The sequence below is a fragment of the Anomaloglossus baeobatrachus genome, chromosome 4 (assembly GCF_048569485.1).
Source record: "Anomaloglossus baeobatrachus isolate aAnoBae1 chromosome 4, aAnoBae1.hap1, whole genome shotgun sequence".
Classification (NCBI taxonomy): Eukaryota; Metazoa; Chordata; class Amphibia; order Anura; family Aromobatidae; genus Anomaloglossus; species Anomaloglossus baeobatrachus.
In genome coordinates, this window is record NC_134356.1 from 19,946,022 (window position 1) to 19,960,963 (window position 14,942).

At 45.2% G+C, this 14,942-nt stretch overlaps 2 protein-coding genes across 2 annotated transcripts in view; one reads left to right on the forward strand and one right to left on the reverse strand.

The window, feature by feature from the left end:
* Window positions 1-14,942, reverse strand: part of SYN3 (synapsin III) — a 278,381-nt gene that overhangs the window by 113,846 nt on the left and 149,593 nt on the right. The window lies entirely within an intron of this gene.
* The window catches only part of TIMP3 (TIMP metallopeptidase inhibitor 3), a 33,441-nt gene that overhangs the window by 15,900 nt on the left and 2,599 nt on the right, over window positions 1-14,942 (forward strand). The window contains exons 2-4 of the mRNA XM_075343798.1: window positions 4,022-4,104; window positions 12,469-12,580; window positions 14,692-14,813. Coding sequence (XP_075199913.1) covers window positions 4,022-4,104; window positions 12,469-12,580; window positions 14,692-14,813 — 317 coding nt within the window. The remainder of the gene's footprint in view (window positions 1-4,021; window positions 4,105-12,468; window positions 12,581-14,691; window positions 14,814-14,942) is intronic.

Consider the following 14,942-nt stretch of genomic DNA (forward strand, 5'->3'; position numbering starts at 1 on the left):
ATGTATTTTCCCGCCTGTGGCTGATCAGTGGTTCAGTGAGAACATCAAACACGTTGCGCTTTTCCTGAGGTCAGAGGTCAGGTGCCTCTGTCTCCATGCCTCATATAAAGGTGATCATCCTCCTCATCCTCTTCTCCGGTGCGGTGACATGTGATCGGTAGGAATGTCAGCAGATCGGCTTTCAATAATATTTTACTGGTCTATTGTGGGAAACTGTTACTTCCGAGTGTCTCCATGAGAAGCGTTGGGCTATTTCACACCTAAGTGCTCGCGTCCTCTTGGCGCGCCGGCCGCCACCAGCTATGCTTTGATCTGAGCGCCACGTACAGGCGCTCGGGAAGGGTTGTTTCCGGGTGCAGATTATAAGTAAACGTCTGCAGCATTCTCACGTATTTTAAGGTTTCAATTCATCACTATTTTCAAGATCTCTGCTTGCTGTCTGAACTTAATGACATCTAAAAGTCCAAAAACGTGTACAGACCTGATACTTGTCATGGCTGGGGGATTGTTGCTCTTGCATTGAGGTTGTTGTGACCATTTATAAATAGTCTCGTTTTGTGTACACAGCTCCTATGCAGAACCATAGGATTCCATGGTAATAAACTATAAACTAACCCAGTGATGTAATAGTAACACATAGCTGGTATCCAGTGTCGGAAAGCACTAGTATCCTACAGCTCAGACACTGGGTGCCCAGTTGTGACCTCCCGTCCTCTGCAGGCCAGGGCCAGATCAGGTTCCTTGGATTCCTGGCATTATGTACCGCACACAATTTCCTAGAGCTCATGTTTGGATGATGTTGATGGCAGTGGTGTCCATAGCTCGGCATTTAGGATGTCTCAATCACACGGGCGAGAACACTGCGGGCAGCATGAGAATGACTGCGGGTGTGAGGAGTGATGTCATCATGGCTGTGAGGTGATGTCACGTCAAGGGGAACACAACCGATGGGTAAAGTGTCAGGAACTGTCCCCGGAAAAGAAGGAACTTCCACACCGTTGGCTTTTGATGGAGAGTCTTTGGATGATGTGGTGGGGGAGTCATTGACCAACTACTTGACGGAAGCCATATTGGCCAACCTTTGGAACAAAGCCATATTGGCATACTGACCCAACATATGTCGAAGGCCATATTGACCCAACATCTGTAGGAAACTATTATGGCCAACTTTCTGTAGGAAGCCATTCTGGCCAACTTTCTGTAGGAAGCCATATTGACCAACCACTTGTAGGAAACCATATTGGCTAACCGCATGTAGGAAGCCATATTGACGAACCATTTGTAGAAAGCCATATCGGCCAACCTCCTTTAGGAAAAAATATGGACAAACCTTCTGTAGGAAGCCATATTGGCCAACCATATGTAGAAAGCCATACTGACCAACCGTCTGTAGGAAGCCATATTGGCCAACCATATGTAGAAAGCCATACTGACCAACCGTCTGTAGGAAGCCATATTGGCCAACCATATGTAGAAAGCCATATTGACCAACTGTCTGTAGGAAGCCATATTGGCAAACCATATGTAGAAAGCCATATTGACCAACAATTTATTGGAAGCCATATTAGCCAACCGCCAGTAGAAAGCCATATTGGACAACCCACCTGCCATATTGACCCTACATCTGTAGAAAGCTATATTGACCCAAAATCTGTAGAAAGCTATATTAAGCCAACATCTGTAGGAAGCCATATTGACCCAACATCTGTAGAAAGCAATATCTGCCAAGTGTCTGTAGGAAGCCATATTGATTGACTACTTGTAAGAAGCGATGTTGACCACTTATTTGTTGGAAACTGTAGTTGACTTACTACTTGTAAAGAACCCAAACGAATCACTTCTTGTAGGAAGCCTAAATGGCCAACTAATTTGTGGAAACCCTAATTCATTGTTTGTAGGTAGCCCAATTGACAAACCACTTATAAGTCGTCTAGTTCATCAACTGCCTCTAGGAAACCACATTGACTACTCGAAAGAAGTCGTAATGACAGAAGTCGCAATTGACTTTCTACTCTGTGGGCGCCCAACTGAATAACCACTAGATAGAGACCTTAATTGACTGACTACTAATAGGTAGTCCTTGGAAATGTAAAGCCCAGTTGACCAAATACTTTGTGGAAACCTTAATTGATTGACTAACACCTGTAGAAAATAAAGCTGGCTAGTTAACTGTAGGTAGCCTTGAGTAACCAACTACTACGGTAGTAGGAGGCCCACATGATGAACTACTTCATGAAAACTCTAAGTCATTGACTATGATAGATAGCCCAATAGTCCAATTTTCCTACTAGTTGTAACACAGCGTGGCCAGTTAACAACTTTTAAAGACATCCAATGGTCCAAACATTTGTAGAACGCCATATTGATGGTCTACTTCTGTTGGAAATCTAACTGTAGGAAGCCATATTATCCAACTTAATGTTTTCCCAAGTTGATTAACATTCGTAGAAAACCCAGGATAAATTGGAAGATCTATGGTCCAACTAACTGATGGTAGGTGGCCCATTGGGCTATACAGGTGTATCTAGTTGTAGGAATCCTTGATTAACCAACTATTTGTAGTTGGCCCAATTGTAGGAAGCTTGACTGTTCAAGCGTCTACATGAAGCCGTATTTTAGGAAGCCTGATTGACCTATTACTTGTTGGAAGTTTAAGTGGTCAACTAGCTAAAGGAAGCCAGCTACTCGATGGAAAACCCAATTGTCTCAAAGGGCCAACGCCTTGGTGGAACCCTTAGTTGACCTCCTACTTGTAGGTAGCCCATTTGACTAATCACCTTAAAGTCCAACGAGCTGTAGGAGCTCAACATATCAATCATTCAACTGACCAAGAAAGCCGGAATGACCACCCGTGGCATTTTAGGTAGCCCAACTGACTGTCGACTGACCTGGATGAATCCTAATTAAACCACGTCTTGATAGAAACCTCAAATGACCGGATTTATGTGAGAACATTTTCTGAACGTTACAACCTCCTGTATCGCCCAGGGTTGGGGTCCATCCTATTACAATCTATGGACCATTTGTCCAAGCAGCACAGGAGTTAATCCCACAGCCCTCGTGTTGGGGTTTATGTGAGTCTTGGAGATCTGAGATTTTGGGCCGCGAAGCTTTAAATCGCCCATCAGCAGCACGTTCCGGCCTCCTCGTCCGGTTATGTAACGTTCATCAAAAATTAGTACATTTTTCAAAAAAGTTCTTCCCAGGATAAGTCAAATCCTGCCCCGCCATCTGTCCGGGGAGACCTAGATGATTCCACCAAGGAAAAAAACCATGATGGGGGCTGTACTGATCATGAAGGTGTAACAAACCCTCAGCTGTGAGAAGTATCAACTTCTAGAAGTGGACAATAATGTTCCAGAACGCAGAGTACTTAAAATAAGGAGGAATCTGGAGATGAAGCAGATTGGAAATGTCGGGCTTGATGGTATAAAGATTGTGTTTCCTGCGCGCTGGCACATTGTGACGGTTCTTTCTGGTTCTGGCGGTTTCGTGCTGATCTTGATGATCACATTGTTCACATTTTTTCGGCCGCCTGGATTAACATTGCATTGTTGAGCCGTCCCGAAACGCTGGAGGGTAGAGCAGGTGGAGGAGACTTTACTGAAGCAATGACTATCAGATGGGATTGTGATGGATCCCCACAGTCAAACATGGTGGTGGCAGCGTCCTGCTGTGGGGAGGCTTCTCTCTTCACCAGGGGCAGGGGATGGGAAGATGGATGGAGATAAATACGAGAGGATAAAAGATTTGAGACTGCGAAACCATAACACTAGATCACCTCCGATCACTTTCCTCACCATTGATTGGCTGGCGCAGCGGGGTGTGGGGGGGGGGCAGAAATGGGCATGACAAGGGGCAGAAATGGTGCTATAACTTGTCAGCAGAAAGCACCACGACTGAGGGTGGTCGAATAGCGTTCCGATGCCATAAGTTACTAAAAACCGACAGCTCAAAGCTGCACAGAGTATTTAAGTGATAATATTTTAACCAATATTTTATTGTTTTTCTTTCTGTACAGTGATCAGAGCCAAGGTCGTGGGCAAGAAGCTGATGAACGACGGCCCGTTCGGAACGATGCGTTACACGATAAAGCAGATGAAGGTAAGAAATCGGCGTTATTCACGCGATAGTGGACTGCCCGCAGCACAGAGTATTTCAGGAGACAATGGTGTCAGTTTTGCTCACAGCAGCACAGAGTGTTTCAGGAACCTGCGGGTGTGTAGGAACATAGACCCATTATACAGGGAGCAGAGCCCCCCTCCATACACTGACGTCGGCCCCCGCCCCGTATAGCCCGGGCCCTTTATAGCACATGTTTATATTGGCTCGGCTGTTAACCCCTTAGACGCCGCAGGCCCCGGCGGGGGGATTATTTCATGTGTTTACCCCAGATTTGCAGTAAACAGATGAGGTCAGCGCCTCGCCCCTCCGCAGAGGTCCGCACTGGGTTGTTGTGGTCTCTGCTTCCAACCGGTGACACTAAACTCTTCTGGGCAGGAGAGATGTTTTTCCGCGGCACGTGACATAACGGGACTGATCGCTCCTGGTCCCCGGAGGGCGGCGGGCCGCAGACAGGAGGGGCAGCCACATCCCTGCCAATCCGCCCTTTGTAGACGAGTCCAAGTCCACATTTCTTAAAGAGACGCTGAACATTAATTCTACGCTTTTTTTTTCTTTTTTAACCAATCTATTGTTCACTGTTGTCAGCCAATTAGGCTGCCTGTTTACATTATGTCACAGATCTCCAGCGCTGAGGGAGACGCCGACTAATATCAACGCCTAATATAGATCTCACTATCATAAGTCGAGAACTTCAGGGTTACTAGCCCTTTAAATAGAATCTGGATCTACAGACCCCAGACCAGAACTCTTCTGTATACAGACCCCAGACCAGAACCCTCCTGTATACAGACCCCAGACCAGAACCCTCCTGTATACAGACCCCAGACCAGACCCCTCCTGTATACAGACCCCAGACCAGACCTCTCCTGTATACAGACCCCAGACCAGACCTCTCCTGTATACAGACCCCAGACCAGACCTCTCCTGTATACAGACCCCAGACCAGACCCCTCCTGTATACAGACCCCAGACCAGACCCCTCCTGTATACAGACCCCAGACGAGACCTCCCCTGTATACAGACCCCAGACGAGACCTCCCCTGTATACAGACCCCAGACCAGACCCCTCCTGTATACAGACCCCAGACCAGACCTCTCCTGTATACAGACCCCAGACCAGACCCCTCCTGTATACAGACCCCAGACCAGACCCCCCCTGTATACAGACCCCAGACCAGACCCCTCCTGTATACAGACCCCAGACCAGACCCCTCCTGTATACAGACCCCAGACCAGACCCCTCCTGTATACAGACCCCAGACCAGACCCCCCCTGTATACAGACCCCAGACCAGACCCCTCCTGTATACAGACCCCAGACCAGACCCCTCCTGTATACAGACCCCAGACCAGACCCCTCCTGTATACAGACCCCAGACCAGACCCCTCCTGTATACAGACCCCAGACCAGACCCCTCCTGTATACAGACCCCAGACGAGACCTCTCCTGTATACAGACCCCTGTGTAATGACCACCCCGACCTTTCTGTATACAGACCCCAGAAGGTCCACTGAGGTTGTACCCAGTAGGGCAGGGAAGCAGATTAATGGGGAGAGGCGAGTACACTGCTCACACAGGACTTTTCCAGGAGTCCTGGAGATCTCTTCTCTTTTCTGCACTTTCCTAGATATTCACCCAGCTTTCCCAATTGCAGAGAAAGCCCGAGTGGTGCCCGTCATCCCTTCTGTGGGGCCTCGTGGACTCACCCGGGCTCCTGCACATCTGATCAGGGCCTGTGTAATATGGATGGGGTTAAAGGATTTGGCTGCGACCACCCCCCAGTCATGAGGCTGGCTTATTTCCTCACCAAGTAACAGAGGAGAGTAATACTTTGGCACAAAATCTACAAAACCTGCAACTTATTAAGGGAATAAAGCTTCAGGGAGTAAAGAGCGGGACACGGCCGTCTGGGTAACAATGGCGGTATTTATGTACAAAGCCGAGGGGGGCTCAGCGAGGGGACGCTGCCTTATGATGATTATGAGGCTCCGCTGCGCCCGTGCGGTGGGATAAGGGCAGATTTTGTGCTCGTGGACTTTGCTTTCCAGATTCTGAGAAATGTGATCGCACCATTGTATTACGATGTAGCAGAGCCGATTGTGTCATGTGGAATAACCCATGGTATGGTACGAATAGGCCACGAGGTTAAGATGGTGGGTCCCCTATGATCCTTTATCTGAAAATTTGGGTATTTGAGGCCACCATGCATGCATCTCTATGGGTCATCATCATACATGGTCCAATCTGATCAGAAAGCACAACATTTGGTGTTGTAGGCAGAAGGAAAGCATTGGAAAAGCCTATACGAGGTGACCATGATCCTACTAATCTGTAATGATGGTGCGCCTACGAGGCAAAGAAAGAAGGGTGATGCCCACCGGAGCACCAGCAATGAAGCAATGATGACCAGATGTCTGTCCAACCAAAGCAGAAGGGTGGTGATCATCACTAATGGTCGTGCAAAGAAAGTATCTGGCCAGGATGATGTCTCAAGGACCAGAAGACAGGGCTGGTGTTTCTTGGTCATGCCATGGACAAAGTAAACAGAGAAGACTACGAAGGGTGATGCCCACTGGAGCAGCAAAGAAGCAAACATGAGCAGATGTCTGTCCAACCAAAGTAAAAAGGTGGTGATCATCACTAATGGTCGTGCAAAGGAAGTCTCTGGCCAGGATGATGTCTCAAGGACCAGAAGAGAGGAATGGAGTTTCTTGGTCATGCCATGGACAAAGTAGACAGAAGAATACATACAGGGGTGATGCCCACTGGAGCACCAGCAAAGAGAGATGAGCAGAAGACCCTATATTCAAAGGAGGATGGTATTCACTGGTCATCCCATGGACAAAGAAGGCAGAGAAGAATACGAAGGGTGATGCCCACTGGAGCACCAGCAAAGAAGCAAAGATGAGCAGATGTCTGAGCAACCCAAGTAGAAGGGTGGTGATCATCACTAAAGGTCGTGCAAAGAAAGTCTCTGGATAGGATGATGTCTCAAGGACCAGAAGAGAGGGATGGTGTTTCTTGGTCATGCCATAGACATAGTAGACTACGAAGAAGGGTGATGCCTACTGGAGCACCAGCAAAGATGAGCAGATGTCTGAGCAACCCAAGCAGAAGGGTGGTGATCATCACTAAAGGTCGTGCAAAGAAAGTCTCTGGATAAGATGATGTCTCAAGGACCAGAAGAGAGGGATGGTGTTTCTTGGTCATGCCATAGACATAGTAGACTACGAAGAAGGGTGATGCCCACTTAAGCATCAGCAAAGAAGCAAAGAGATGAGCAGAAGACCCTATATTCAAGACAGGAGGATGGGGTTCGCTGATCATGCCAAGGACAAAGGCAGAGAATACAAAGAAGAGTGATGCCCACTTGAGCAGAAGCAAAGATGAGCATATGTCTGACTAACCAAAGTAGAAGGGTGGTGATCATCACTAATGGTCGTGCAAAGAAAGTCTCTGGATAGGATGATGACTCAAGGACCAGAAGACAGTGCTGGTGTTTCTTGGTTATGCCATGGACGTAGTAGACAGAGAAGACTACAAAGAAGGGTGATGCCCACTTTAGCATCAACAAAGAGAGATGAGCAGAAGACTCAATATTAAAAAAAAGGAGGATAGGGTTCGCTGGTCATGCCAAGGACAAAGAAGGCAAAGAAGAATATGGAGAATGATGATGCCCACTTGAGCAGCAGCAAAGAAGCAAACATGAGCAGATGCCTGACCAACCAAAGTAGAAGGGTGGTGTTCACCACTAATGGTTGTGCAAAGAAAATCTTGGTCATGCCATTGACAAAGAAGGCAGAGAAGAATACAAAGACGGGTGATGCCCACTTAAGCGTCAGCAAAAAGAGATGATCAGAAGACCCTATATTCAAAATAGTAGGATGGTATTCACTGGTCATGCCATAAACAAAAAAGACAGAGAAAAATACGAAGGGTGATGTCCCCTTGAGCAGCAGCAAAGACGCAAAGATGCGCAGATGTCTGATCAACCAAAGTAGAAGGGTGGTGTTCATCACTAATGGTCGTGCAAAAAGTCTCCAGACAGGATGATGTCTCAAGGACCAGAAGACAGGGCTGGTGTTTCTTCGTCATGCATTGGACAAAGTAGACAGAAGAATATGAAGAAGGGTGGTGCCCAGTTAAGCATCAGCAAAGAAAAATGAGCAGAAGACCCTATATTCAAAATGGGAGGATGGGGTTCGCTGGTCATGCCATGGACAAAGAAGGCAGAGAAGAATAGGCTGAAGGGTGATGCCCACTTAAGCATCAGTAAGGAAGCAAAGAGAAATGTGTAGACAACTCAACATTCAAAAGCGAAGGTTGGGGTTTACTGGTCATGCAATAGACCAAGAAGGCAGAAAAGAATATGGAGAAGAGTGATGCCAACTTAAGCGGCAAAGAATCAAAGAACTGTGAAGACGACTCGACATTCAAAATAGAAGGATGGTATTAATTATTCATGCCATAAACAAAGAAGGCAGAGAAGACTATGGAGAATGGTGATGTCCACTTAAGCCTCGGCAAAGAAGCAAAGAGAGGTGCAGAATACTCGAGATTCAAAATAGGAGAATGTGGTTCACTGGACATGCCATGGATAAGGAAGACAGAGAAGAATACACAGGAGTGATGCCCACTTAAGCACCGACAAGGAAGCAGAGAAATGTGTAGACAACTCAACATTCACAATAGGAGAATGGGGTTCACTGGCCATATCATGGACAAAGAAGGCAGGAGAAAAAATTATCAATGTCTCAAAGAAGGGTGATGCAAAGAAACCCAAAAGATGAGCAGATATCTGACCAACTGAAGTAGGTGATCCTGCAAATGGCCATAAGAAGGACTATGAACATGATGATGTCTTAAGCACCAGCAGGGAGAGATGGTGCTCACTGCCCATGACGTGGACCAAGAAAGCCGAGAACTAATAACGAAGGATAATGCCCACTTAAGCAAAATGGGAGAAGCGCAGATGATTCATGATTTAAAATAGGAGGGTATTCACTGCTCAAGTACCAGTAATGCAAAGGAGGTCTCGGGAGATGAAGATGTCTTAGTGACCAGATGTGAATGGGGTTTAAAGGTAATGAACCATGAAGAAGGTCCCAGGACACAAGTAGATAAGTCACCAAGTATAGTAGCCATATTGCTCTTCACCAGAAGCATCAGAAGGGAACAATGTCTCATGAGTCAAAAGGTCTCAAGGCTGACAGATGTCTTATTGACCTGAAGGAAGGATGGGGCTCATTGGCAATGGAGGAAGAGCAAAGAATATCCCAGAAGGAGCTAATGAAAACAACCAACCAATATGAGAGGATGGTGTTCATTCCTCATTCACCAGTGGTGTGAAGGAGGTCTCAGGACACAAAGATGCCTCAGTGAAAAGAAGAAAGAATAGCTTTCACTGTCCTAGACAAAGAAGACAACTCACAAACCATTAGGGGTCTTCTCTAGTAATGCACCAGAGGAGGTCCCAGGATGACCAGATGTTTTTGATCTCTTTGATGCCCTACTAATAAAGTGGTGGACACCACCCTTACACACTGGTGTAGAAGCAAATGATATAAAGATGCCTGAGTGACCAGGACAGAATATGGCATCCATTGGTCCAGCAAAGCTAAGAAGGTTCAACGATTAACAGATGTCTCAACAACCAAAAGGTCTCAGGACATGAAGAAGCGTTTTTGATCAGAAGGTAAGAATGGTCTACACAGTCAAGAGTGGAACCACAAGAGGATAGTGTTTATAGATTATGTACCAGTGATGCAAAGAAGGTCTCAGGACTTGACAACGTTTCAGTAGCCAGACGGTATTCGCATCATTGACCATGAGCTTGTGAGGTTAAGAGAGTCCCAAAATAAGTAAATGTCTAGTCATTATGTTGGATAAGTACACTGGTCATCATTCCTGCACCAGAAGAACGGGAGACATTTAAGAATGGGCAGATGTCTCACCCACCAAGAGGTCTACAAAAGTGAAGAGGTGGTCATAGACCAAGAAGGTAGAGAAGGTTCCAGAATGAGCAGATCTCACCCACCAAGAGGACTATGAAAGTGAAAACCATGCATTCACTAGTCATAGACCTAGAAGACCGAAACGGTCCCTGAATTGGCAAATGTCTCACCCACCAAGAGGTCTACGAATGTGAAGAGTTGTTCACTGGTCAAAGAAGGTCCCAGAATGAGCAGATATCTCACCGACCAAGAGGTCTACGAAAGTAAAAACTGTGTTCAGTAGTCCTAGACCAAGAAGACATAGAAGGTACCTGAATGAGCAGATGTCTCACCCACCAAGAGGTCTACGAATGTGAAGATGACTTAACGATCAGAAGAGCAAGATGGTGGCTCAGAGATCGAGAAGGTCCCAGAAAGAGCAGAATTCTCAGTGTGAAGGAGTAGGGGATATTCTCTGTCCCACGATGGTCACCAACGTTTAGTGTTGATGGACACTTATAAATGGTCTATCATTTTGGGAATTTTGTTCTGTTCCCATGAGAATTGGGTGTAGGAGAAATTACGATCACTGAGACAATGTGGAAAGTTCATCCAGTTGCCTCCAGACTATCCAGGCCCATGATGTCACTGATGTCGGCGCTGCATAGTCATACAATGCCAGCTCTGGATTTGGCCACGGATCAGTCTGCTTGTTTGGCCACTAATAAAAGATGACGTGTCCACCCAGCGAGTCATCTGGACCTGATAAGAGGAAAGCTGGGACTTATTAGCTTGTCAAGGACCCAATAAACCCAGACCGAGTCTGAGTAGCAGAGCCGGGTTGTGAGGAGGACGGCACATCGAGGGTCAGATATCGGTGTCTGATCTCCACAATGTCTCCGTCATTGCTCCCTGCTCCACCATCCTAAAGTGGCCCGGATACTGATGTAGCAGAGCAGCACAAATCCTTGTACTGGCAATTGCTAACATTTCTTTGAGGGCCCACAACAAACTAACTCCATCAGGTGCTAGTAAGCAGGATATGGGGGTATTATCCAGACACTGAATTGCAGTATTATATGTAAACTATATGTCAATATTATGTGGATGATTTAAGAGAATATTTTGGATTCCTGCACAGTCCGGCATTATGAACTGGTATTATGAAGGCTGCATATGACGGCATTATCATGGCACTATAAGGTGGCATTGTGTGGGCTGTATATGGCGGCATTATCATGGCACTATAAGGTGGAATATGTGGGCTCTGTATTGTGTCATTATCATGGCACTAAGGTGGCATTGTGTGGGCTGTATATAGCGACAATATCATGGCACTATAAGGTGGTATTGTGTGGGCTGTATATGACAGCATTATCAAGGCACTATAAGGTGGTATTATGTGGGCTCTGTATTGTGTCATTATCATGACTCCATAAGGTGGTGTTATGTGGGCTGTATATGGCAGCATTTTCTTCGCACTATAAGGTAGTATTATGTGGGCTGTATATGGCAGCATTATCAAGGCACTATAAGGTGGTATTATGTGGGCTCTGTATTGTGTCATTATCATGACTCCATAAGGTGGTGTTATGTGGGATGTATATGGCAGCATTTTCTTCGCACTATAAGGTAGTATTATGTGGGCTGTATATGGCAGCATTATCAAGGCACTATAAGGTGGTATTATGTGGGCTCTGTATTGTGTCATTATCATGACTCCATAAGGTGGTGTTATGTGGGCTGTATATGGCAGCATTTTCTTCGCACTATAAGGTAGTAATATGTGGGCTGTATATGGCAGCATTTTCTTTGCACTATACGGTAGTATTATGTGGGCTGTATATGCTAGCATTTTCTTCGCACTATAAGGTAGTAATATGTGGGATGTATATGGCAGCATTTTCTTTGCACTATACGGTAGTATTATGTGGGCTGTATATGCTAGCATTTTCTTCGCACTATAAGGTAGTATTATGTGGGATGTATATGGCAGCATTTTCTTCGCACTATAAGGTAGTATTATGTGGGATGTATATGGCAGCATTTTCTTTGCACTGTACGGTAGTATTATGTGGGCTGTATATGGCAGCATTTTCTTAGCACTATATGACAATATTACTTAAGCTGAAATAATCAGAAAAAAATTGCCTAAAATCGCATGCATGAAGCCCCGATCTCAATATTTTCCAAGCTTTCCTATCCCTCTGCAGATACTCCCAACGTTCCCTACACACAATTCCTGGCTTGTTTGATAGATGGGAAAACATCCAGACAATATGGAGCGCAGATTTATGCTGTGCATTCTGCACACATACTGTAGATTTGTGGGGGGGGGGGGGGTTCTTGGCATTGTTCATCCAAATGTATTATGTGGAATTGACTCCTTGTGTTTCCTGATTTCCTGCAGATGTACCGTGGCTTTAAGAAGATGCCTCATGTGCAGTATATCTACACCGAGTCTTCAGAAAGCCTGTGCGGAGTCAAGCTGGAGGTCAACAAGTACCAGTATCTCATCACAGGTGGGCACGATGCAAAGAGCCAGGGGCTATTCTGTGGGGCCCCTGTAGGGCCAAGGGCCTTTCTGTGGGGCCCCTGTAGGGCCAAGGGTCATTCTGTGGGGCCCCTGTAGGGCCAAGGGCCATTCTGTGGGGCCCCCGTAGGGCCAAGGGCCATTCCTGGTCTGTCTTGTCCCCCATATGAAGTAATAACTAGCACTGCTGCTGCAGTATTACAAAACACAGAATGGAATGGCGGCACTAGGACCCTGTGCCACAGGAAGATCGGTGTGCTGGTGTCAAGAAGCTGCTACAAAAGGGGCCTAATTTTTATCGTTGCTATGAAATGTCCCAATTTTCTTGTATGCCTTGTAGAAGGCAGCAGACCTATCTCTGCACCAATACTGAGGGCACCATGTGGGGCTTTGGTAAGATTACCCTTACCCACCTTTTCGTTAAGGAGAAGGGGAAGTCCCTAGAAGTCACCTCCGTGGTCCCGGTGGTGCACATCAGCGCTGCTTGTCATTATCTGCTGAGGAGGGAAGTTTACAAAGTCAGCGAGAAAGTGGAATTGATGACCTCAATGTGAAGCTGTAGGGATCAGTAGGCACACGCTTATCTGTACGGTATGGCACTGATTGTCAGCTCTGATCCTAACAGTATCTGCAGGGAAAGGAACATCCAGGTCCAGGAGGTCCATTATGGATGGGGTATATGAGTATACAGTGAATACGCAGGGTGGCATGTGCTCACATAGGTCCTGAATACCGTGGAGCAGACCCACGTAGCTCCCTTGTGACCTAAAGTAACATTACATGTGTTCAATGTATTACGGTGCTATTATATTGACACTATATGGCAGCATTATGTAAGCGTAGTTATTTCCAATATAGTATTATCTGGGCACCATCCGGGGTATTATTAAATCAATGTCATATTCTGCTATATGTTCACTGTACAGTACTATATGGCGGTATTACATGGATTCACATGTTTTCCATGGCCGTACAGTACTCTAGTGATATTTAGGCAGTTTATCATGCTGAATATATATATATATTATACACACACACATACACACACTATATATTATATAATGTGTGTGTGTATATATATATATATATATATATATATATATATATATATATATATATATATATATATAAAATATATGTATATATATATATATAATGAGAGAGACATAGAGATCTATACTGTACAGTACTATATGGCAGTATTATGTAAGAATAATAAGACCAGCCCCATGTACTATAGCTCGCTTGTGATCTAAAATAAAATTACGTGTTCACTGTATTACGGTGCCATTATATTGGCACTATATGGCGGTATTATGTAAGCATAGTCGTTTCCACTATAGTATTATCTAGGCACTGTCTAGTGATATTATTAAATCAATGAAATATGCTGCTATATGTTTACTGTACAGTACTAAATGGCGGTATTTTATGGACACATATCCACGCACCACAGTACTGTCTAATGGTATTGACAGTGTAGTATGCTGCTATATATTCATTGTACAGTACTATATGGCAGTATTACATGGATACAGTTGTTTTCCAGTGCATTATAGTACTATCTAGTGATATCACTTGAGGAGGTGTATTATGCTTCTATATGTACACTGTATGGTACAATATGGCGGTATTATATGAATACAATTTTTTTTGTCCATTGCACTATAGTACTGTCTATTGATATTATGAAGGCAATGTATTATGCTGTAGTGTGTGTGTGCACTGTATGGTATTAAATCAGCACTGTGACGGTATTATGTGAACACTATTACTGTCAATTCACTGCTCTATAGTACTAACCATCCTCTGAATAGTGATATTAGGGCAACACATGTTATGTTATATGTACGCTGTATGGTACTTTATTGGTACTATGTGGCGGTATTACATATTATATTGCATATTATTTAACGCTGTGACTGCACAATTATTCCATTTGTTACAAAGAGGATAATAAGGAGTTTCTAGGAAATAACTAACACAGGCTGAGCAGAAATAACCAATCAGTAATGATAGTATAGCGGTATAATAATACAGTATAATGTGTAATGTGGTTATTTACGGCATGATAACAGGTCTCGTCTTCTTCCTCCCTAGGGCGTGTATATGAGGGGAAGGTATACACCGGTCTGTGCAACCTGATCGAGAAGTGGGATAAGCTGACACTTGCCCAGCGCAAGGGACTCAATCACCGCTACCACCAGGGATGTAGCTGCAAGGTACGCAGGGGTCCTTCTCTGCCCCTAATATACTCTAACCTCGATCAGACGATCGCCTGAATGACTGATTGCAATAATTAGAGCGTTATCCTTTTTGCTATACAGTACAGTGCCTCTACAGGCAGCACA